General features: G+C 38.3%; 1 protein-coding gene across 3 annotated transcripts in view; it reads left to right on the plus strand.

Moving 5' to 3' along the window:
• Positions 1-25891, plus strand: part of ARL15 (ARF like GTPase 15) — a 222485-nt gene that overhangs the window by 65032 nt on the left and 131562 nt on the right. For all 3 annotated transcript variants that reach the window (XM_075411075.1, XM_075411076.1, XM_075411074.1), the window contains 2 exons: positions 14451-14595; positions 17812-17871. In XM_075411075.1, coding sequence (XP_075267190.1) covers positions 14451-14595; positions 17812-17871 — 205 coding nt within the window. The remainder of the gene's footprint in view (positions 1-14450; positions 14596-17811; positions 17872-25891) is intronic.

A 25891-nucleotide genomic window follows, 5' to 3' on the forward strand; every position in this document is an offset into this window, starting at 1 on the left:
GTGTCGCACCTGCAAGGTAACGTTTTGGTCACTGTTTTTGTCTAGTCAGGTACCACCAAATTTTTTTTAACCAGAAAGCTGTGAAAAGGACTTTGGTCTCCTAAAATTCCACGTATGAGTTGCTTTTCTTTTCCAGATGAAACATACGTGATCGTGTAGTAGTGCAATACCATAATGCTGCTTGTGTAGACCTTTTCATTTTATTTTTACTGGAGTTGATCTTTCACGCAGCGTGACTTTTCTGATCCTTCTGAATCCACACAGCTTTAAAATTATGGAGTGAAGTCCAAGTCACATGTTAAATTTTACAAAAATATCTATACCCCATTTTCTGTGCTGGTAGGTTCACTAAGGAAATTCTTCATTTCTTGCTTCGGTATTATTTCAACTGGAATCTGTGGTATATGAAGCTGTCCCTGAAGGATTTTCTTCTGTGTTTGTCTGACACACGAGAAAATTTTTTCTAGGAAATACCACGGAGTAGTATGGTTGATTAGAGTAGAAAATATGTTGCTATTAAGCTGGAATGTAAGGCTTAGCAGAACAGAAAAGCACTGGACGGCAGGAAGAAGAATCATGATACATTTGTTATTAAAATGCTTCAGTGTGCCTGGAAGTCCAAGTAAGTTTTAATGTTTTTACAATGGACTTCATATGTATACTTAGTGCAGAAATACTCACCTGGTTTCATACTACTCAACGCTCTGCTTATTGTTGTCAGTGTGATTTTTCTAATGTGAACATTTCCAAATTAATTTGTGGTCTGTTGGAACTTCTTCTTATTTGTAGATGATTATTTTTCTTAGAATTTTTATTGGGGTAGGACTTAACTGTTTTTACCCTTTAAGAGGCTGCATAATCTCCCCAGCTGAAAAATCTTCAAACATTTAGACTACAGCTAAATAGTTCATTTTGATTCCTGTTTCTGGACAAGAGTCAAATATGAGACTGCTAAGCTTAGTTGTGTCCTCTTACAATAACCTACTTCAAATTACTCTAGTTCCCTTGTGCTAGGTGGCAGTAGCAATCATGATCTCGTGTTTTTTGTTGCCTTTAAGAAGAAAACTAGCATTGAAATTTGCATCTGCTTGCTTTTTTAGACCATGTTTATATGCTGAAGGACTCCTTTCTTTTGAATTACATATAGGTTGAATCAGTCCCAAAACTGAAGTCCAAGTCTGAACAAAATAATATTAAAAACAGCACCACATAATTATTACTTCTCTTTAGGGTATGGAACTTACAGTCTCTGCTGCTTTACACACATTGCACTGTGGTTTGGATCATGCTGGACTTCAGTGGTATTTCACTAATAACAACATAGTTTTTCCCCTTCCTGCTAGTATTTTTAGGTCTCTTTTTCAGCTCTTTGGCTGAATTTTAGTGTGCAGTCTGACATTATTTTCAACTTTGAGAGGTTAGCTACATTTAAAAATAGATTTAATAGATTTTGCTGGCTTGTTTCAAATAATAAAGTTAAAAAACAACTCATCTCGCTGCTAGTTTGTCAGTTTAAAAATTTAGAAAATGGCATATTAGTTTTGGAAGTCACAGTTTGCCTCATAATAATCAAAGGCCTTTCACTGTTTTTCAGGAAAATGCATTTAGATTTGTGAACTTGAAACAGCATATGTTCACTAGAATTTCATATGTTTTGGTTTGTCTTGAACTGTCTGCCTGGGTATTCTGTTCTTTTCCATCAAAATATCTCTGGGTTTAGAGAGTGCACTTAATTGCTTAAAAGATATGGGTTTTTTTAGTTTCCTGTGGTAAAGAATTTGGAAAATTCAATAGGAAAACAGTAGCTGTTAACAAATTTTCAGGTTTGAGCACTGTAGTTAATAGTGGCAGGAGAACTTCTGCTTCAGCATTCTGCTTAACTGGATGAGGCTTAAGGGTGGTTAGGATTATGCTTTTTCACGTGTAGCTCCATATTTTGTAGTTTGATTTCCTTGGTATTCATCAGTTGAGGATAATGACCTGACACAATTTGCAGGTGCTTCAGCTCCTTTGTTGCAGAAGACATAGGGGCTCATACTTTACATAGGGCACCAAGAGTTTTGCCTCTTGCCAGAGAACTGCGAACAGCATGTTTTTCTCATTTAGATAGGCTTTATAAACTGCTTGTATGAAATGAGTGGAAAACATTCTTTTGCAGTAATAACTTCAAATTCTAATCTCTCTGCTCTAGACCTGCAGAGCTGGCAGTGTCTGGAGTCTTGGAGGATCTCCTCCTTTTTAATTCGTTTGGTTCAGTATCTATCCAGAAAGTCCCCTCTACTTCCTGCTCACCTGTGCAAGACCAAGGAGATTGCATGTAGAGTTGATGCCTCACTACGAACCCTTAGTCTGTTGGGTTGTGGGGTTTGGGGCAGAGTTTTTACTTCCTACTGCTCTGCAGAGGTAGTGTTTTGATGGATAGTAGTACACCAGCACCTTTTTCTTGTCTCTGCTCTTCAAACCTGCCAAGTGAAGGTTCATCTGTGTGCAAGTTTATTCCACCTAGGCATAAGATAAAGTTCTTGTGCAGCCTGCTAGGAAATTAAGGTTTAATATCCCCATTTCATGAAAGTTTACGATAAAACATTTGTTCTGAAATACTTTTTTTCCTTCAAATGTCTTGCTTCCCCTGCTTTTATAGATTGCCCTTTCTTCCTGATTAAGCACTGATCTCTTTAGTTTGTGATTGTATGCTTTTGTAGCAATAAACTTGATAACATGAGCGTAAGGATTTCTTGCAAGGATGAGGAAACATGATCATTTACACATTTCTTCAAATAAGCACTTAAGAAAGTAAAATACTTGTGGTGCTTTTTCAGTTACTGTGATGTTTATTTGACATGTTTTAGTGTAGTTGGTTTCTTCTTAAGTGCTACACTTTGTAATTTTATTACCCAATAACATAATCAAACTGTGCTACACCCCTTAATCCTTGTATAAAATGGTATGCTATAGCCTGTGCCTTATCGTATCTTTTCATTGTTATAAATTACTTTGGAGAAATACGTATGAGCTGTGAATGCTTCCTTTTCAGTGAAAAATCTCTGTGGCATGAGAAGAACTATGCGCATCTCTTCTCATACTCTTGACATTCCTTGTGCTTCAGAAGTACTGATCTAATGATATGTAGGTAATTGGCAGTTACTGAAGTTTCACTGTAAAAGTTGTTTCTGTGTAATACCTTTATATTGCAAAATGCTAGCTTCCAGTTCTTCATTACAATCCTTTAATAATCTGTCAGTCCTTAGGGAAGTGATTGTGAAAAATTAAAAATACTTTAAACAAAAAGATTGAGTTGAAGCCGGTGTTCTGCTTTTACGACTAGTCGTATGTCTTAGTCTCTAAAAGACAGCTATCTTCTCTTTCTTAAGCCTGTTTTTATTCACTGTCTCACTCATAATTATGCTGCCAGCTCCAGATGGCTAATGTTTCTCTGATAGACTCTCATCATTATGGCAGTTCTCCCTGGTCCTCAGTGAAATTTTCTCTGTAGCCAGCAACAGGAGGAGTTTCCCAGCTTGGCAAGTTTTATGCTCATCTAGAATAAAGGATAAAATTTTTGTTCCAGTAAGAAACAGTGAGTCAATTGTTACTGAGGTGTCTGCAGCTTCCTTAGAACAGGTATTAAATCTCCCACAGCTGTGCCTTGAAGCAGGTGAGAGACTGAGCACCCCAGAGCTGTGCTCAGTTATCTGAATAGCATGTTGTGTTTATTGCTTCTTGGATTTATGATCGTATTTCATCAACAGAATGTATATTCTTAAGTAACAACCTGTTGCTATTTTAACTTAAGAGAATTCTTATGGAACTATTGTGTAATAATTATCTGAAAAAACAGACACCTAGCGCACCGGCAGTGAAAACAGGAGCATTGGGAAAAGCAGGCCCAAGGAAGGTTTCAGGCTGAGGGCTTTTACTCAATTGGAAAGTGTGCATTTGCTAGAGCTGCTTGGATGCTGCACCTACCCAAAGCAGAAAAATTTGAATCCCCTCAAAAGGCTTTCATCAGCTCTGAAACTAAAAGCAAATCTTCACCACAAAAAAACCCCAAAAGTCTGGCATAGTGATACCTTCCTGTGGTTTGGAGTATTTCATGCCCTTAACTGATAAAAAATGGTTGTAGTTTAACCAGGAGAAACGTGCTGGTCTGGGCTGTCTGCACCGCAGAGAGTGCACACTGACATAGCCGTGAGTAGGCACAGCTGTATGGCAGGCTGTGTTGTGAGCAAGGCCACAATAATCTGTGTTTGCAAAAAAGTAGAACTGGTTCTTGCCAGCTCCCATTTTTCACCCCCAAAAATTACTATTCAGCTGTGGCTTTTCAAAGACAGCTTAACCTTTAAATGTGTCCAGAATTTATCTACAAAATATTCTTTACCTTTTCTCTTCTCCCCCTTCACCCCCCCATGTAACTCAAGTAGATGAATAGGAATTGGTCAATGTTTATTAGAAAAAATTCTTGTTTGAACAGACTAGGGTGGTGGTTGTTTGGGCTTTTGTGGGGTTTTTTGTTTGTTTTTGTTGGCTGTTTTTAACAGTTCAGGCATGTGAAAACAGCTTCTATCTGTAGTTGACCTGTTGCTCTATATGATCCATTCCCTTCTGTGTCAGCTGAGAATCGCTATCTCAAACTGAGTTGTGTTCCCCAAACATTAAAGCACTAGAAGCAGAGTACCTGTTGGTTTTCTGTTTGAAACAGTTTAAAGGCTATGTGGTCCTTGATGCATGCACGCTCAACACTGTCAAATTTGACAGTTCTGATTTTACAATGCTAGATGAACAAAATAGCCTGTAGAGTTTTCATCAGCACACAGATTGGTGGCAGCTGGGAAACTTGGTGGTAGATGTGGATAAATAGCCAGGAAAAAAAAAAAAGCCAAACTTGCAACTGGAGAGAGCAGAAATGCGAAATGCCTATGGAGATGTTCTCAATGGCTGAAGTTTCTCAAACCTAACTCATTAAGAATTTGATTAAGGCAAAAACTGTTTTACCTTCAAAGAGGCTCTCATTGATTAAAATTTGAAGGATTTTTAATGGTACTCGAGATTTGTATGCCTTCCTCCAATTCTGTGTTTTGTATTAATGTTTTTGTGTGGGTCAGTCTTCTATTTCCTCCCACAGTTGTAGCGTGCTGTGCTAGCCAAGTAAAACTCTCATGCTATGTAAAAGGGGAAGAGAGGTTCCTGTATATGTTGCTACGTATTTCATATTCCCTAGATCTTTTGGTCAAAATAGATCTCCTCTTAGAGGTCCTTGTTTTTGTAAATATAGCATGCTGGGAAAGTAAAACAAAAAGAGCATGTAAGAGTAAAATCATTCATAGGGAGCCTAATGAATAAGAGTTGCCCATAGCCTGCAACTATACAATGCTTCAAATTCAACTCTGGAGATTGATAACTCTGTAAACTGGTAATCCTGTTAGATCTCCCAGTTGTGTCTCTGCCAACTCTGGTGTAATTTTTACTCTATTTTCTACTGTTGGAAGGCGGTCTAGTCTCCAGTGTTCCAAGCAGAAGAATTCTTTGGCCAGAAGACTTGCACTGCCAGCTATCACTGTTCTTCTGTCCACATTCTCCTTTTATCTAAACCCTCCCATTACTTCTTGCCAAGACTACATGTACACATTACTAGTAATGCTTTTCACTCTTACATTTGAATGTTAACCACATAGACTGTTCCTGTTTTAGTAACTTTTTTTGCATAAGTCTCTACTGGTGTCCTCTTTCCCTTGCCTCCTGAGAATTTTGGAGCAGCCAAGCATTCGCTGGTTTGCTAAGTTTTTGGTTGGGTAATTGCTAAATTTGCTGTGTGCTTCTTGTACTATGTGAGCAAAGAGAGAACTATTAACTGGGACCCCTGAACACGTAGGTTTAGACATGACAGTTGGAACTGTACTTCCTCTTTGAAGTACGGTCACACTACCATGATTTTGTTTAATTTTACTTCATGGTATTTTGTAAAATAATTCTAAAACTATTTTAGGTTTTTCCTTTGTCAATCGGTCCTTCTCTCCTGTTCTGTCGTTTGTTCAGATTTTCTTACTTTGACTGATACCCACCATCTCTGTGTACTTACTATACTACCTCAGCTGTGAACATGTTTGATAAGACTGGACTGTATATGTAGGACATAGTCTGGTCTGCTGTCTTAGAGATTTGGCCTATTTTCTCTCAGATTTGATGGTAGATGTTAGTTTTGAAATCTTTCATAAGAAAGAACAAGACATATCCTGGGGCTTAATCTCAGAGTAAACGTTGCTGTAAGTAAATATTAGGTATTTCTGTGTTGTGGTTTTTTTTTTTTCTCAAAACACACTTGGAGTTTCTCTAGCTTCCTTTGCTTTTCGATGCTCTCAGACATGCACGCAGCCCAGAAGCTGTTTTCTTTTACTTACGGTTATGATGCGCAATAACTGAAAGCGTGGGCTGAAGCTGGGTGGAAAAATTTTTCTGGAGTTTTGTCTGTTTGTGTAATGTTACTGATACAGTGGGTGAAAGAATTGATATCTTGTTACTCAGGCATGTATTAACTGGTATCACCTCAGTCCCCCTTGAGATCTTCTGGCTATCAATGCATGAGGTCACACTTCTCTTGTTTGTCATACCTGGCCATTCCTTATGCTTTTTCCAACTATATTTCAGAACAATTTGTTTGTGTTTATTTTAACTGAATATTTTTGAGACCCTTCTTGCTATAGAGATCATATTGTAACTTGCAGAAATCTCACTTAACACTTAATGATGGGTTTTACTCTCCTAGTGTACTTTGAATTTGCCTAGCAATTTCAGAGTACTACAGCAGCAGTAGTTTATCTGTTCTTTTTTAATGTATGGAATGCAATGCAAGTCTTCATATACTTTCGTCATCATCCAGTGTACATCTGAATTTCTGTTTGCATCTGAAGTATTTCTCTAGTTTTGGTGCTTTGAGGTTATTTGACCCATTTGGGCATGGGATTTGGATATAGAGCTGTACTGTTTTCATAAAGCCTGTGTTTTTTATATTATTGCAGAAGTAATGCTGTGTGCGCTGTGTATATCAAATGTGGATGTCTAAGGTCTTGTGTACCAAACTGTTTTCAAGAAGAAAGAAACATAGTGTACTGTTGCATTTAGGTGACATGTAGTCAGCTTTAATTAGAAAGATTAAAGAAGGGCAAGTGGTCTGTATGCTTGTTTCTGGTTTTTTGTTCCTATGTGATCTTACAGAACATAAGTAATTACTCATGCTATGCTGAACAAAAGGAAAGTGTAACCTACCTTGTAACACACATGAATCATGGAAAAGCTTTTTATGATTTCGCTCAAAAATTGTAAAGGCATGACTTTTAGCAAGCTTGAAAGCTTATATATGTATATGTGATCCATATGTATCCTTCGTCCTTGCTAGAAACTAGAAGTGACAGGTGGTGCTACGTCCTTAACTTTTGCACATTCTGGTGGTGCTGCTACTGCCTTTTTTGCTGGTATTTTCAATGATTCTTCAGGCTTTTTTGGTTTGGTTGTGTTTTGTTAGGTTGTGGAACAAACTGTTTGCAAAGGTTCTTGTTCACCTTTTTTGCCTTTGTCTCTTGCTATTAAATCTGAATGGACTGATGGGTTGAAAGAGATGAGTTACTCTTGTGCAGCAAAACAAATGGATGACAAACTGTCAGAGAGGAAACAACTTGAGCAATAATTCTACACTTGATGAAACCTAGCAATGTCCCACAGCCCCCTTGGAGCTTGATGTGACACTGCAGTAAAGTGAGTGGTTGTCGTCTCCTGTTCAGAGTAGCATCTATGCATATGTTTAACTGTTTTGCTGACTCAGCATTGGTTTATCATAGCCATGTGCCATTTTGTTTCATGTAGGCTTTTAATTCATACTACTGCTCTGAATATCTGAGTACATCCAGAACTTGATATTGTTTTTCTTCAGGCTTTCTTCAAGCATGGTGTGAATGGAGTGGAGAGTCAGAATTTGGTTTTGCTGCTCTTTCATTTACAGTGACTAAATAAGAGATTAAGGTCAGAGAGGCTCGTTTTCCTTTTTGGACATGAAGTTCTGTGATTTGTTTTGGCTGATTGTAGGGAAAGGTCTTCTGTTGCCATACAGCTTCTTCATGGAAGGTTAGATTTTTGACTGCGTTTATTGAATTTTTGTGGTTCTTAAAGCCCTGAACTTCTGTGTGAAGCCTTCACCCCAGAGCATTCCCTCTGATATCAGGTAAAACAAGTGATCTCCTGCCTTCTGCCCAGTTGTACAAACAAAGATACTGTCCTTCATCCTTGTGCAATGTGGCAGCCAGCAGATTGGCCATCAAAAACTGAGCTGAAACATTTACTTTACCCTTGAGATAGTAAAGACTTTATTTTCTTGAGAAATCCAAAAGTTGTTCTAGATTTTGGGCAGGATTCAACCCACAGTGATTGTATTATTGTCACTCAAAGGAAGAAATCATCATGACTGTGAAGTCTTTTGAATTGATATGCTCAGAACAGCAGTGTTGTATCTGGCTGCTCAGAAGTCAGCCAGTTCTTTATTCTTGACCTCATTTCCTCCAAGCCTTCTCTGCTGGTAGTGGAGTTGTCAAATCTGTCAAAGAATGAATAGGGCTGGTTTTGGTACTTGAGCCTGTGTCTTACATCTTGTTAAGCTGATGACTACACAGGGATTTTGAAAGTCATTTGAGATATGATTGCTGCTTTTGAGACTCCAGAAATGTGGCTCATCTGAAATACTGAGAATTTTTTGACAAGGATTGGTAAATAATTTCAACCAGTGAATCCAAATGTATTTCTTTTCTCAGTGGTCTAAAGGAAGAATTTGAGATTCCTGCTCCAGACAGTGTGTTGATATTTTAGTGTCCTGTAACATTTTTGTAAGGTAAGACATGACCAGGACTCTGTTTGCTCTATAGAACTGTCTCACTTCATTGAGAATTTGTTTTCCTCTGTCCTGTTTTATGTTATCCTCTCTTTAATCTATATACTTGTCCATCTTCCTGCAGAACAAGCTGATATAAAAGATGTGTAGACGTGTGTAGAGGGAGGAGTGCTTTTGGGTTCAACCAGTGGGCTGACCACTCGCTTGTGAAGATTGATCAGGTTAAGTGGATGGAGTGGTGCGGTAGGTTAGCAGGCCTTGAGATGGGGTCCCCTCTGTTGAAGTATGGATCGTTAATCCGTATTGGGACGGAGGAGCTTGAGTATAGCGGTCACTGTTTAGTGAGGTTGTTGCTGTTTAACAAGGTTTAATGAGGCTGTCGAAGAAGGTGACTGGTCATGTTTTTAGTAATTTCGTCTATGCTGAACATCGCTTCAGGATAGCAGTGGCTATGCGAGTACCCCTTCATCTCTTTTGTTAGCCACAAAATGAACAGCAATCTGTTGGGTTTTGTCCTCATAACTGTTGTCATATAGATGAAGATGAACCTTATCAATCTGGTATTTTAAGAACATGAAAGCAATGTCACTGGTTATGTGTCTTAACATCGGTAGTTTTTTCTTCTTCCTCCCTTTTTTTGTAGTGGTAAAACCAGCTGTGCAGTAGTATTGAAACTGAAGAGCCTGCAGCTTTAGCTCATAGTAAAATACATAGTTCTATTGTATGTTAAGGTATTCAGACACTTAAAATTTAGTTTACTTATATATCCCTTTTCTCCCCTGTCTCTCCTAGCTGTATGTAATTTTACTCAGGTGCCTTGAGTATTTTATTACTTGCATTCAATTACTCCTCTGCTGTCCTCAGTTCTTTTCTATCCCTAGTGTTACGACTGTCTACCTTGGTATTTTCTGCCACCTTTCACATTATCTCTTCAGGGTTTGAGACTTCTTTGTGCTTGTGTGATCTTGTACAGCGTCAGAGCTATTGAGCTTGCTGTGTGTAAATTTGACTTTTTATAGCAATGTCCTTGAGTTTTCATCGACAGCTTCAGATGATTAACCAGTCCTCTGGGTAGAAGTGTGTGCCGAGTACTAGAAGTCTGTTTGTTCAAAGATACCGTAATTGAAAAGTAGAATGCAAAGGGGGACCATATCCATAAGTATAAGCAAGAGGGGGAGGGGAGCAGAGTTATGGTTGAGCTTTCAGCCTAATTTCTGGATTTCAAGAGCTTTGAATGCTTGGTTTGTTAGCATTAATGTTACACTAACTTAGGGTATTTTTGCATGAGAGTGTGTGTATTTAATCAACCAAGCATGAAATCCCTTGCTTCTGTTTGTCCCTATTAAATAGCAGCAACAAAAGAAACAGACAGGAGATGGGTCCAGAACAAAGTGGAAATAATGGAGTATTTCACCCCAAAAAGGAGAGTGAAACGAGAAGTACAATGAGTAGGCAAAGACAGGCTCGATGGCCGGAGGCAGCATAATGTCTTGGAGAGAGCAGTAATTCAGGGACATTTGCTGCCCAGAGCTTCAATCTGTGATCTCTGAGCAGCAGATATATCAGAAGTGTTTGGCCACCTCTGCTATAGGCACAATATTTAATGCATTTCCAGGAAGAAATCTCCATAGGTCTTTAAAGGGACACTGTCTAGGACTGTCAGCTCAAATACTTATCCACCTAAACCTGGAATCATCTGATTGGGATAGAAATCCCTAAGGAGGAGTAGGACTGGCTACCTTCTTCCATTAGCTCTTGCATATGGTTATACATGAACATGCACATGCATGCACACATACAGGTAAAATGAAAGTAACAGTGGTGCTGAATATTGCACAGTTTTCTGCAGACTGCAGAACCTAATTACTCCCAGTTTCCTGAATAAATAATGTCTTTATTTCCAAAACTGGCTAAATGCATACATTTTTTCAAGATACTGTATTGTTTTATTTCCAGTATGTTAAAATCTGCTCATTCATTAAAAAAAAAAAAAAAGAAAAAAACAGTTAACTCCTGACTGTCCCTCACTGCCTCTTTGCCTGCTTCTTCTCCACATCCAATGGCTATAAAGAGTTTGGAGTGTGATGTTCTCAAAAATCATGAAAACTGACACTTTGTTTGACATGTCTCTCGCTTTAAAGTAGGCAGTGTCTTACCCTCATGGGACGAAAGGGCTCCAAAAAATGTTGTTCCTTTTTTGTGGCCAGCAGTGGGGCTGAAATGCATGACCATACCCCAAACAACATTTAAGTGACTATGCCTGCTAGCGCCACTTGACCCTGTATTTGCGGTAGTCAGATACTTTCTGTCTGTCCTCCCCGACACTCCCCCCAAGTGGCCTGATTTGCGTTTGAAGATTGTTTTATACCTAAAAGGCAGCCTTTTATTGGACAGTCACTCATCAAGCAAATCGGTTTTGGGAATGAATGGAAGAGACTTCCAGGTCCACATCTGACAAGTATTTCAAGACCAGTCAGGCTGTTAATTCGAATTCCTCTTGTACCCTTTGGGTTGTCCAAATGGAGTGGAAAGTATGCCAGATTTGGAAATGACTGAGTGCTAGTTGTGAACTGAACAACTCTGTCAATGTTTTTGATATATTTGTGTTTTGGATTTCAGGAATAGATTCTTCAGTCACTAATACACATTTCTTGCAGTTCTGTGCATTTCAGACTGCACTGTAATATGTGATGACGTCTTAAATAAATAACGGTGTAGCTCTAGCCCATGCTTTATAAAATATTTCAGGATGCGTTTCCTGTCCATAATCAAGAGCAGAATATGGGATGTAATGTTATTTGCATGGTCAATGACCTCTGAGTTTTCTGCTCTCCACAGATCTTGTGCAGCTACTAGATGCAGCTGCCAAAATTGTGACAATAGAGGCTTAGTGTCTATAATGGATGTTTAAATAGCCCTGACTTTTTTAGGGGCCAAGTAACTTTAAGCTGCTGAGAGAGCAGGAAGGCAGTGATCGGACTGTTTGTGTAGTGATATTTCCAGTGGAAGAGATGTTTGTTGAGTTTGAATAAGGATTGCGAAACAAGTTTATAAAATTTAAATACATTATTAGAAATATCCCCTAAAAAGGGCTGTAGAATTTCTCATGTCAGCCAGTGGTAAGAGCTGTATGCAGCAGCTTAAATTTCAGGAGTTTTTGAGAGCTAGAATAGTTGAAGTCAGCTCTCATTCAAACCGAACAAAAATATCTACTGAAGGAAAATGCCTTGCAGAAGGACAAAGTCATGAACATAACAAAGACAGGGGAATCAAATCAAATAAAATACAAGAGTGGCCTGGAGGAAGGAATTTCCCTGTCATGTGGGGTTCTGTGTCTGCTGTGTCTCGGGAACTTTCATACCTAACTTTGTTACTGGTGAAGGATGAGTGAGTGGGTGGTGGGTCTACGTATGCTGCTTTGGAAATGGAATTTGACCTGTATTTTTGGTCACACATTTACTCAAGAGCATGTGAAGATTGTCCAGACTAACTCAGACTTAAGGGATCTGGACTAAAGAGATACTGAACTTCACAAAACCAGCCTGCAGAGCCCCTGTGTCACCCACAGAAACTCCAAGTGTGTTCTACAAAGAGCAGTAATTATATTTGACAGAACTGGAGGTTATTAAATGTTGTCAGGGCCGCAAGAGTTGTGTCTGGTTGCATCAGAACTGGCACAGTGTCTGGACAGAGAGAAGCACAGACTTTCATCAGCTGATCTATTCCTTTGTTTTTCAATATGACATTAAGAAGTTGTCGGAAAAATGCTGTGCTGATGAGGACATATTGAATCCTTTTTAAAGACTGGCTGCAAAGGGCCTGACACACAGCGTCAGGAGTTCTGGCAAGCTTCGAAAAATTTTATGTGGCCTTCAGTGTGATATCCATTAAGTGGAAGCTCTGTTTGAAGAAGCTTATGTTGTGCAATGAACTCAATTGGCCTTTCTCACTTAAGTACCAGAGCAGAATATTTGCTGTGGCTTTGCAGAAAGCGTGTGATAAGTACTAACTGACGTCAGTGAATAAAGCTAGAAGGCATGTTTACTCTGTTTAGCTTTGGCACACACATAAAGCAAACCTTCTTGAAAAAAATAATTTTTGAGTCAAATTTTAATAGGGACAAAGTTTTTATTTTTAAAATGTGTTGCCTTTGGTCAGCTTTACTACTACTGTAAATGTTTTTACTCCCAAAATATTTCCTTTCACGTTTTTAAAAGGTGTTGAAGGAATTTCGTAACTTTCCCTGAACTTATCTTTTGCTTCTTTAATTCAATGAAGATTTTTTCGGCAAAGTGTATAACAACTTACCATCTATACAGAAAGAATCCAATAAAAGTTCTGCATTCAGTGAGCTGTCTTTTTATAGTCATGCTCTCTTCGAATGGCTTCGTAACAGAGCCAGACCCCATTATTTGCAGCAGTGTCTTACTGGCATCGGTTAAGTTTCTCTGCTCCTCCAGTAGTCCTCAGCGAGAGATCCTGGGTAGTCACATAGACAAATTAGGTTAGGGTTGTAAAGACTGGATTTCTTGACTCAATCCAGTTATTGGCTTGTGGTTAAGATGGAAAAAAAGAGCTAGGACTATGTAAAGATGGAATGTGTGAGAGAAGAGTGACTACACAAACATATTTTCCCTTCGTTGTTATAGCACATGTATTCCTCTGATAGGAAGGGGGCAGATACTGGGGGGAATAGGTGTTTATATGTATTGGGATGGTAGAGGCCTGTCTTGGACATTAGTGTGTGATTATACCCCATGCCTTAAATATAAACTTCCTGGCTTTCCCAGAATGTTACATTTTTAGATTTTTACATTAAAAAAATCCAAATTACGTGTAAAAAAAGGTCTGATGAACCTTAGTGAGGGCTTAAAGGACCTTTTGGATGAGCTTGGCCTGCTTCAGCAATACTCTTGAAGAGACGCGAGTAGAACTCTGAAGTATTCTTTTTGTGAGAGACTTTTATTCTTTATATTGTGATTAATTTATACTTCTCCAGAGAAAGGAGAGATCTACATATTTATACCTAGAGCTATGTCCAGCAAATTTTATTTCTTTACAAGCTGTACTGTTTAACAGCTGATATTGTAAGGTAAAACACATGACAGAACAAGCCTGGGAAGGACATCAATGGAGCAAAGTTCAGGTAGTGCCTGGCCAGTAGCTGCTCAGGAGCTGCTCTGATGTTCACACCAAGTATTGTATGAAATTAGCACAGGAAGCAAACTCATGCATACTTAACTGCAGAGTTGAGTAGAGCATGTGCTTATCTCGCTGTATCTGCATGGTTAGTGCTATTCAGGAAATGGATATCACTTTCCTAAATCCAGTTTCATGAGGTTTAGGTGAAAAGTTAACAAGTGTATTTATGTTTTCTTATAAAGCTGTTCTAGATTTTAGTTGCGGTGGTCTCAGTCTGTTAGTTGTTGATTTTGTCAAAATAGTTAGTTGGAATAATAATTTCCTTCTCTCTAGTGCCTTTACATTTATGAACTTGATTTTTAGAACCTTGTTGAATAAGCATTTGCAAAAAAAAGTAACTTAATTTTATTTTTATGTTTGTTTTTCCCTACCCTGGCAGTGTTTTAGAGCACTTTGCTGCAAGGGGCCACCACCACCACGACCTGAATATGACTTAGTTTGCATAGGCCTCACTGGTTCTGGCAAGACAAGTCTTCTGTCACAGCTTTGCAGTGAAAGCCCGGAGAACATAGTGTCTACCACAGGTAAGATGGTGCCTTTATTCTATAGTGCGCTGTAACATTGCCTAAAGCTAACTTTTGAAACATGTAGTAAAGGTGGTAGAGAACTTCAGCTTAGTTATCTTGCTTTTAAAGTACTTAGTGGATTGATTTGAAGCTACCACTACTTACTGTTTCGGTGTTTGGTCAAACACTGGGGAATATCTGTGAAAATACGCAATTTGGAATGCGTTTAAAATCAAAACATACACTGTGATGTAATGAAGTAGAACCATTGGAAACACACAATAGCAGTGTAGTGTAGACACACATTAAAAGGTTTCTTCTTTTTTTGCTTTTGGTTTTTAAGCAGTCTTGTTATTTGAACAGAAAAGAGGAAAATGTGCTATAAAATAGAATGGGACAGTGATGCTCTGAATTTTAACTTGGGATCCGGGGCTGCATCAAGAGAAGCGTGATCAGCAGGTTGAGAGAGGTGATTCTGTCCCTTTACTCTGCTCTCGTGAGACCCCAGCTGGAGTCCTGCGTCCAGCTCTGGAGCCCCCCATATAAGAAGCACATGGATGTGTTGGAGCGGGTCCAGAGGAGGGCCACGAAGATGATCAAAGGGCTGGAGTACCTCTCCTTTGAAGACAGGCTGGAGGAGTTGGGGCTGTTCAGCCTTGAGAAGAGAAGGCTCCGGGGTGACCTTATAGCAGCCTTCCAGTACCTGAAGGGGCCTACAGGAAGGATGGAGAGGGGCTTTTCACAAGGGTGTGTAGTGATAGGACAAGGGGCAATGGCTCTAAACTAAAAGGGGGCAGATTTAGATTAGATATTAGGAAGAAATTCTTCACCATGAGGGTGGTGAGGCACTGGAACAGGTGGCCCAGAGAAGCTGTGGCTGCCCCCTCCCTGGCAGTGTTCAAGGCCAGGTTGGATGGAGCTCTGAGCAACCTGGTTTGGCAAAAGGTGGCCCTGCTTTTATGGCAGGGGGGTTGGAACCAGATGATCTTTAAGGTCCCTTCCAACCCAAACCATTCTATGATTCTATGATTCTGTGATTTATTTCTTCTCATACTTGGTCAGTACTGCCTTGTGGTATCTGCTAGCAACCAAAAGAATAAACGTGATAGAAATGTTTATTTCCGGTGATAATCCTTTGTTTTTAGATCAGCAAAAAGACTTTTTAATGTAGTAAGTGCAGACTGAGGTGAGAGAATCAATTTACAAAAAGTTTCAATGGCATTGAGGAGATACATAAAAACAGAAACAACCACCATGACTGAAAGGTATCTTAAGTCTGAAAAATTTGAATGTGCACACTGATACAGATGAACCAGAAAGCCCAACACTGAAGAGTATTGTGATTAAAAATAAACCAAAAAACCCAAAAAACAAGACAGCACCAGAAAAAACACAAACGAACATGTGGAGTGAGAAAAAGGAATACCTCTCTGCCAAGTTCATAAAGAGGACAGATTAGGTCATAGTGGTGGATGAAATCTGGTTCTGTGGCTGCATCTGTTTACTAAGGTTGATTTTCTGAGGGAGCAGACAGAATGTGTTGTGCAAGTGACTTGTGTTTGTAGTTATGTGGCTTTATATTGTAGCTGTGGTTCATGTACTTGAGTTTTATGAATGTCCTTTAGCAGCCCTTACTGGTTTTCAGTGTATCTTTGTCTAAATTACAGTAAGGTAAGGTTATTTAATACAACTTGTAAGTAAACATATTAAAACAGGTACAAGAAAATACTGTGGTTTTGCTGTGATTAATAGTTAACCCATTGTCTTCACAGTCGTGTTACTGGGAATATGAAAGAGATCTGACAGCATTTTGTGGAGGAGGTGTCAATGTCTAACACAAAAACTTAGAAGGGAACAGTACAGTAATTCAGCCTTTTTTTTTGTCTTTTTTTTTCCCTCTCCTGAGCTTTATCTTCAGACTTCACCTGGAATTAGCACAAGTTATGCTTTAACACTTTAGACACTGAAGGAAATAGTAACAGCAATATAAATAGCAGTATAGATCTATCAGAAGATATAATGAAAACATGATTAATTTTTAAGTTAAATGTCTTACATGTATCTAGATAGTTGCAACAAAATACTATTATTTAGCTAGGTGACTTGAGGACAAAATCAGACTGCATTCAAACAAGGATGATGCATTTGTAGGCTATTCAACTTATAAGAAATCTACTCATATGTACCGTATCTGTGCTATATCAAAACATATTGTTGAGAATCCAAGAATACAACGTGACAACTCTTGCACTCAGTTTTCAAACTATAAGTGTATTTTTGCTTTTCTCATCAACACCACTCAGGTCCGTTCCAGTTTTTCCTCTGTTCTAGGAAGAGTTTAGGATTTCTTTTAAGACAACAACAAAAAAAGCATTTCTTAATTACTCAGTTCAGAATCATGTTGAAACTACTTGTACTAGATGGAAATAAATTTAATGTCTGGGCATCTTATGCTGAATGAGCAGACATTTTTTCCTGTACAAAGTATTATATACACTTAGGTGTATGTATGCAGTAAACACGCAGAATTTAGTATAGCGTATATTGATGGATTGCTGGGAGCCTTTCACATTGCATTTCTCTTTGGCTGTCTGAATTTCAGTTAAGGGAAAACCTCACACTTTTAAAAATTTTTTTGAGTTTTAGGCATATAACAGTCTAATAGGGGGTTCATAGATGCTTCTAGTGTGCTTGTAACCATTTTAATGCATACCACTTAGGTCTGTAAAAGCATCTTTCTGTTAATAACTTCTATAAACAGGAATAATACTCTAGGTGTTACCAAAACCTGTGAAGTTTAAATGCACTAAACTGATTTGAATTGCATGTTTTCTTCCACGTCTCCTAAAAATTGCAGAAGGATCACTTCATATTACTGGTAGTCTGAAGTCTCAACTTTTGTTCTGTATGTATTAAAAGATGGTTTTATAAAGATATGTTCTTTACAAACTCCTTACCAAATGGTACAAGGCCTGGATAGAAGTTTTGTGCTGAATTTTATGTGTGCCAGCTATTTAATAGTATCATTACAAATTTAATTTTCAAATACTGATTCATCCCCCATGTGTCCGTCCCGTCCCCCCCCAATAACTTTTTAAATATCATATTGAAACAATTTCACATGCAAAATCCTGGTTCTTGATGAAGAAAGTTGTCTTTTCTGAATGTATGCAATTGATTACAAATGGCCTGTTTAACAAATAATAAACTAATACTCTTTATTTCTGTTCTTAGGTTTTAGTATAAAAGCAGTGCCATTCCAGAATGCCATCTTGAACGTAAAAGAACTTGGAGGTATAGCATTTATTCATTTGATTGTAAAAACGTGCAGTGTATGAATCGCATTTACCAAACTGTTAGTTGTTTTAAAGTTAAAAGTAATAAATCAATGTGGCTGGAATTTAAAGTCAGTGTTTCATGACAGCAGATGAAATTGAGAAAAACTGCGCAAATGCTGACTATAGAGAACAAAAAGTAAAAAGCAGGAGGAGTGGAGTGTGGAGAAGTGTGGTGTATCTCCTTAATGTAGTTTCTTGGATTGGAGTGGTTAAGTTACACAGAAATAGAAACTGAACTGCAGTTGTAGTACAGCTCACGTGGCAGCTCAAGGAAGTGAGTTCCCTGTGTCTGTTGTATGTATAAGAGTTTACTTACGAGCACATGCTCAGGTAACTGTGAACATTTGGCAACACCAATATTTTTGCTGCACCACTGAAAGTGTTGCAAAGGCAGCCAGCTTCCAATGAGTTGTATTTTTTGAGATCTATTCTCTTGTTGGATTTTTTGGGTTTTGGAGGGATGACTGTTTTGTCGTCGTGTTTTTTTCATTGTCTCTATACAGGTAAGCTATTAGGCTGCCCAGTTCTGACCCAGAGTCTTAAGTGATCAAGAGATAGCTCCGTTAAAAGGAAGAAAGCCCTCTCCTAAGGAGAGTTCTTGTGGAGTCTAATTTAATGCAATATTATTCTAATTAAAAAACACGTAGATCTTCTTTATATTCTAGAATTTCTGTAGATCTTCTTTCTTATCTGTGTAAATGTAGTAGAATGAATCTTGAGGATGTTCATTAGATTTTGAGCAAGGTTGAAGCCTCTCTTAAATGCTCTGGGATAGAAGTTAACTTGGTTCTTGAAGGAAATTTCATGAGATCAAATCAAGTTTCATAATGGTTGTCTTGTCTGAAGCTGTTTCAGGAAGGCTTTGAGATAAGCACATATTAAATGGGTAGCATTTCCTCTGTACTGCAGTTGCTCCATGGATTTAAACGTGCATACTCTTGTTTGAGCATATATACTGTGAAAGAAGCAGAAGTTTCGTTTGATAAAGGAACCACTCCACAGGGATAGTATTGATTCTACTTGAGTGTCTTCTCTACATAACGTGCATTTAGGTCACTTTTCTTTTTTTTTTTTAGATAGGGTAAACCTTTTGCAGCCCAGTTTATATATTCTGCTGTCTAATCTCTATGAAATACATTATTCTTACAGGTAAATGCAGTTTTTGCATCAAGAATTGAATCTGAATGTTCTATAGCAGATCCTCATTAAAACTTCTTCCTTAACCTTTTCTCAGCATAGAACTTTTATTTTATGCAGCTATGTGTGTAATAGGAAACCTTATCTTAGTTGAGTGCTTTCATGTCACATGACAGGATGTCCTGAACTAATCCAGAATATTTGATTTGGTTTTTTTTCACACATTTATCTCTTCACAAAGACAGAAGAATTGTCAGAATTTTTTTACTCCACCTTTTGATTTCTTTTCCCTTTAGCTATGGATGTATACATGTCATACTTAGAAATGACATTGTTTTTTCTGTGAGATATTGGAGAAAAATGCTAATTCTGATAGCTTTTCATTGCCTAGGTAAGGGAGCTAAGGCAAGCTTCCAAAAGTTTGTTTTCTTTTTGAAAGTTGGTGGTCAGTGTTTAATCTTCTAGTTCAGAGATGTGTTCCTATTTGATCAAAGGTAAAGCCTGAGTATGCATGGTATGAAAATAAAGAAAAGCATCTTGCATATTTAATCACAGCTGAATTTTATTTTGGAATGTCTGCTTCTGGTGTTGAACAGAAGCCTATGTTTTTTTTCTGATTCCTTGTTTTTGCCTTCAATTTTTATGGTATTGTTGGCTGAGTTCTCTTTACTGTATTATGGAGGTCTTGTACAGATATTTCATCTTGGGAACTCGGAGGAAGGTAGAAAGGCATCTGTTTTTAACAATCACTACCTGTTGTTGCATGTTATTCAAAGGGTGAAGTTCTATGTAGTTTTAATTTTTGATACTTTTCTAGTAAGTTTTTATTTTTGATACTCTGTTTTAAAATTGTCTTTTAGGTTTAGGTAACTGAAAGCTTCATATGTCTTCATAAAGCAATGTATTAACAGCCACTATTTAAAAAACTTAAGCAGAAGTCATACTGTTTAAGGTTCTTTTATTCAGCTGCCAAGCAGTTATGTGAAACAGATGCTGACTGTGTAGTATCCTTTTTGTTTGGTTGAAGCAATATCCTTCCTCAAGGTCAAAGATGGTGCTAGTTTTCACTGTGCTGGTTGCGTTCTGGAGCTGCTAATGAAGTCAGGTTTTGTTTCTTGATTTCTGTTGGGACTGTGAATTTTCAGGCAAAGGGTATAGAAAATAGTCTCTCTTCTTTTGTCTTTTCCTGGTCTGATTATCTCTTCATCAGCCTTTAGGATTAGAGACCTGGAGCAAAGTTTGCTGTTGTCTTTCTGCAGAAATTTTGGTTTGAAGTACATGATAATAGAATATTAAAAAAAAAATCCTATTTCTGAATTTTTTTTAATGTGTTTGTTTCCTAAGCCAGGATGCTTTCTACCAGCAAATAAGATTTTTATCCAATTTCATAGACATTAAACATTTTGTTTCAAAACATTGAATTTGATCCCAAATAAGTAAGAATATACGTAACTTTCAAATCAAAGTTAGGCCTGCTTGAATTACTTGAAAAGGAGATCTTGCTTTATTTACTGACCAAGTTGAACTACCTGTTCTCAAAGTTTCTGTTTTGATATGCAGATAACCCCTTCCTGCTCCCTGAGAAATTAAAAAAAAAAAAAAGAATTTTCTTTCAAAAAATTTAGTCCATAAAATAATGTAATTTAGATTACTGGGAAGATGTGCTGTGCTCTAGTCCTCATTCTTTCAGAATGTACTTTTAGCAGGATAACTGGAAATATCTCTCTATATTATGCAACTCAGCTGAGTAATGATATAGAAAGAAATTACACGTTTGAAGATTTCCTGTTACAGTACAGCAATCTCTGTTGGAAACTAAGGATGAAATAGTGTAGGATGAACGTAGAGGAGAGTGGGGAAAGGCTGGAGACATAAGCCAGGTGATAACATTTGTTGTTCAGTAAGTTCTAACAGTGTTTTGCTGAAAGAAGCTTGGGATGCTGAATGCTGAGGTTTATTCTCAAGACAGAGAATAAATGTGCAAAGGCAACAGGATGCTCTTTTTTTTTTGTTCTAACAAATTCCAACCTGGAGACACGGTGCCTGAAACTACCATTTATTCAGCCTGTTTATTCAATCATTTGCTGTTGTAATGCTGTCATTCATCGTGTCTGTTGTGACATAGATACTTATTCAGGCCTAAACGAAGATTATAGATGCTGGAGGTCAACTGATACTTTACAGTTGTTTTTTAGAAGAAGTCTGTTTTGTAATTTAGTTTGCTGTCTTCTAAAGGCAGGCCTAGAAACTACTGGTGAGATGCCACACAGTGAACCTGGTCAAATTTAAAAGATTGATTCTGGATGTGACAGGTCTTTTTCTTCTTACCAAGTTTAAAAGTACTAACAACATGTTAGAGGGTTTAGTAGCATTCTGTTTTGTGTACTAACATATATTGTGTTATGTTGGCGTTACGTTTTTGTAATCCACCCTAAGGCCTTTTTCACAAGCACAGAGACTCAACATGATGTGTAGTCATCTTTGAAACCTCATTGAAGACAAAATGCATGAAGTGCTTAGCAAGAGCGGAATGGTTAGTATCAGGGATGCTGAAGTCTCCAGTTGGCTGAGCATGCCCAGGAAAAGAGAGATGAGAGCTGTCCTCCCCACTGCTGTTCCTTCTTAAACTTCATGACCAAAGTCATAAATTTGCACTCTTGCGCCAGCTAAATTGATTGTCTAGGTGAGAGCTTGAGAACAAATAACTTTAAATAGGATTGGTTAAACAAAGCATGCGTATTTTGCCTTAATTTGGAAGTAAAGAGCAGAAGAAGAGAGAGTAGGAGGGGGAGTCACACTGTCATGCAATCCAAGTTGAATGGAAAATATGAACCCCTGGAGAAGACAACAGCAATTGTTAGGTGGTATCTGCCTTGTGAAGAAATGCGGGAGGAGGCAGAAAATAATGTTGAGCTATTAATTAGAATCAAAATTTGAATAGTTACGAAAAATCACTCTCCTCCTTTGCTCTGTGGAGGCAGAGGGGAGTACTGAACACCTTTCTAGCAACATAGCCTGGCAAAGCAGCTAAAATTTCATTGTTAGTCATCAGAAAACCAATCCCACAAGTAAATGCCAGCCTAAGTCATCTTCACAGGGACACACTGACACAAAGTGATAAAATATCCATACTGTATTTGACTAAAAGGCAGTTGACACCGCTACAAAATCTGGTTGCGCAGTGCTTGCAATGTCATCTGCGACATAGCTGTGTCTAACAGTTTACAGAATGTCTTAGCAGGTGACATTTTTAGATGACCCTGATGAGTTGTCCAAGCTGTGAGTCGCACAGAGACATTCAGCTTCCGAAAGTATTAAAGTTAGATCTGTTTGCTGTCAATCATACTCAGCCTACTGTTCAAATGGTGCCTAAGCTCTGTCACATAGTTTCCTCATTTCATAGATAAGAGAGGTCGTTTACACCTGCTTACAGATCTCATTGACTTGAGTCCTGAGGAAGCTCTGATAAGGATTCAGCATTAACGATCTTTCCACTGTTCTTTGGAAATACTGTTCTTTTTCTACAATTAGCTTTTTACAGTGTGATAGACAACCTGAGGCCTATCTTAGTCAAAACAAGTAGGAGGCATGCAAGCAATGCCTATCAAAGCTATGTACAGCATGATAAGCAAAACACAGAATTTCCTAGTTACATTTTTTGTGGGGCAGGGGACTGGTTCGTTTTGTTCGTGGAATGTTTCATGAGGAGAAATGTAGAACCTTTGGTCTGCCAAAAAACCTCCGTCTCCTGTTGGGACTTGTGACACTGTTTTCTTCAGGCTGAATCGAAGGATAGAGTATAGCAGCCTAGTTTAACATCAGAAATGATACCTACATTTTATGAACTCTCCACCCCCCCTCCAAATAAAAAGAAAAAGTTTTAACTTTGATTCTAGACAGAAAAAGTCTTGATCCTTTCAAGGGCTTAAGTGTTTTCAAACTGTTGTGAGCCAGTCAGCAGAAGGGCTAAACAGACAGAAATAGACAGCTGTGGTAGACTTGCTGCTTCCTTTGTATGCCTACTAGTCTTAAGTGCCATAGAGAAAGATGTGGTTTGGGCTTTATTTGAGATTACCTGCTTTGTTACCGAAGGTGTGACTGCAGCTCAGAGGAGGGTGCATCTGAGCCTTGCAGGGTGCTGGCAGCACTCGTCAACTGCGGGAGTTCTGCCACTGGTTGTGAGATCCGGGCTGTTGCCGAGTCCTCTAGCAGAGGTGGAAGAAGGGCAGAGATGGGGTAATGGGTAAAGGAAACTCAGATGATTTATTTGTCGCAAACCATTCTTTGCTAACCCTAGAGGACTGACGGTGGTTTTTTTGCCTTTAAAAAAACAAACAAACAAACAAAAAAACAAAACCAACTTTTTTAAAAAAAGAGGATCAGGGGTGATTTTGAGAATGGCTGTCTTACATGAAGTCCAGTTTAACGTGGTGTGCCACCTGCTGCAGACTATTAAAGCTTCAGACTTCAGGCTGAAAGAAGTGTTAGAGCATATTGCAGGGCACATATTTTCTTATATTTCTTTTGAAATAATCTGTAAGATTTTTTTAATGAACGTTTGAAATCGTCTTTATGTTACTGACTAGAAAAGGAGATTTTTGTTTCAAATTGCATGTTTTATTTTAAGATGATAATAAAGTACACATCCTAAGTAGATCAAACTGACTTTCTGCAGGCAAGTGTAGATATGGTGTTTTTAAAGCTTCCAAGTGCTTGCAACATAAATGTTGTTCTAACATTTTTAAATACCAGAGTAGGTGGAAACTCAAAGTTGGAGACGGCACCTAAGTTAGCTAATAGGGAAAATACTAAAGCTTGACTTCCAGACTAATCTCGCTGGGGAAAGCTGGAAGGCAGACAAGAGATGACAGAGATGGTTTCCATAAACTTCTGTTTGATAAGAAAAATAAAAGAAACAAGAAACTTCTGTGTATTTCTGATTTTTATATATATTGAATATAAAGGCAGAAAATTTATTGCTCAACATTTCTTGTTTTTTTTTTTTTCTTTTAAACTGTTCAGAGTGTTGTGGAATTGGTGCAGTGAATATAGCTGATCTAGCAATCTCAAAATGCTCCTCTTTCAGGAAAAAAACCTACGAATTTCTTGCTGCCATACTTGATGTATGATGGCAGGAATGCAAGCCCGAAAGGCTAGAGGAAGCAGGCTGTAGTCGCTCGGTCTTAAACCCTAGGAAGAAAATGTCCTGGGACTTTTGAGCCTTGAGGAAGGTTTTGGTCTGGCGTCTGTATTGCTGCTTAGCGTTAAGCAGTAGCAATAGAAAATGGCCATCGAATGGTGACTGACCACCCACGGGAGCCTTCTGTATAGTGTGTGTGCGTGGATGTGTCTGTCGGTGTTGACTAACTGTGCGTACATACAAAGTGGCTGTCTTGGAAAAGATTTGCTACTTTTTTTGTGATAAAAAGGAGCTAACAGGTTGAAGAATAGCTAGTGTTAAACAAACAAACAAACAAGATCTATATGCTGTATTTCTTCAAGGGGACTGCTGGAAGACCTAAACAGAAAGTATGCCTAATATAGGCAGGGAGCAGCCACATCTTAAAAATGTGTTAAGATTTCTAAGATTTCAGGCGTCTTCCTGATTACCTAAGAAAACATGTCAGTTCTCCTTGTGGGGAAGTGATAGGAAGAGAAGGTTATAAACGCGATGTAGATTTAGAAACAGTTATTTCAAAATTCTTTTTGTAAGGTTTTCTTGGGATGGAAGGGTAGGGTGTATTTAAAGATTTTGCAAGAATAGGTGAGAGATTTTTTTTCCCCTTCCTTTCTTTCTTACTCCCCCATCAATGGGCTAGTCTTTCAGGCAAAAAGATTTGGTGGTGCAGTTGGCGTCTTTTCGTTGGCATCTTTTCACCTTTTTGCTAATTAGAAAGAGTCTGTTTAGTATCAGTAGAGGAATTATCTATATAATTTTTTAATCAACTATAAAACCTTCAAAGTAGATCGCTGTCTTTATTTCAGGTGAGTGGCTGTTATAGTGGGAGTGGTAGAGAAACTGTTTGCAGCCTGCGTATCTCCTTCTCTGGAGATATTCAAGACCCGCCTGGACGGGGTCCTGTGCGGCCTGCTGTAGGTGACCCTGCTTCGGCAGGGGGGTTGGACTAGATGACCCACAGAGGTCCCTTCCAACCCCTACTATTCTGTGATTCTGTGATTCTGTGATTCTTTCATGGCCCTAGGTTAACTATTTTTGGTGGGAAAGAAAAAGCGTTCTTTCCTGGGTTTGAGACTATAACTTCTCTGGAGCTGTGATGTATTTTGAGGTGAACAAGAGCTTTCAAGTGCAGGCTAGACTGTCTTGAAGCAAGGGCTGTGTGACATTCGTTGTGCTCTCAATGGAGATTTTCTGCAAGTTTGACAAGTAATATATTTGACACCTTTAAATTGCTTTCAGTGAATGTCTTCTGTAACGCTATGTTCTGTTCTCCTGAAAGTACTGAAAAGGAGGATATTGAAGGTAGCCTCAAACTGCTGTGAGTGAAGACGTAAACAGAAGTATTCATAGTTGAAAGGAAGATTTGCAGTTTTGCATAGTATTTACAGGATTGCATAATTGTGCAACCTGTTTTGGATGTGTATTAGACTGCATGTAACTCTCAAACTCTCCCCCCAGCTTCCAAGGGGCATTTGGGAGGGTACTGTGGGCGCTGATACAAATCGTAAAATGGTGTTAATATGGACACACTATACTCTTGGCTGATAATAAAAAATAGTTTATTTACTTCATATTTTAAAAATTACAAATGAAAACTTTCTGAAATTTTGAGCAGTTAGTTGAATAAACCTGCTTGTTAGTAATGCTGAATGACTGGGGT

The sequence above is a fragment of the Opisthocomus hoazin genome, chromosome Z, assembly GCF_030867145.1.
Source record: "Opisthocomus hoazin isolate bOpiHoa1 chromosome Z, bOpiHoa1.hap1, whole genome shotgun sequence".
Classification (NCBI taxonomy): Eukaryota; Metazoa; Chordata; class Aves; order Opisthocomiformes; family Opisthocomidae; genus Opisthocomus; species Opisthocomus hoazin.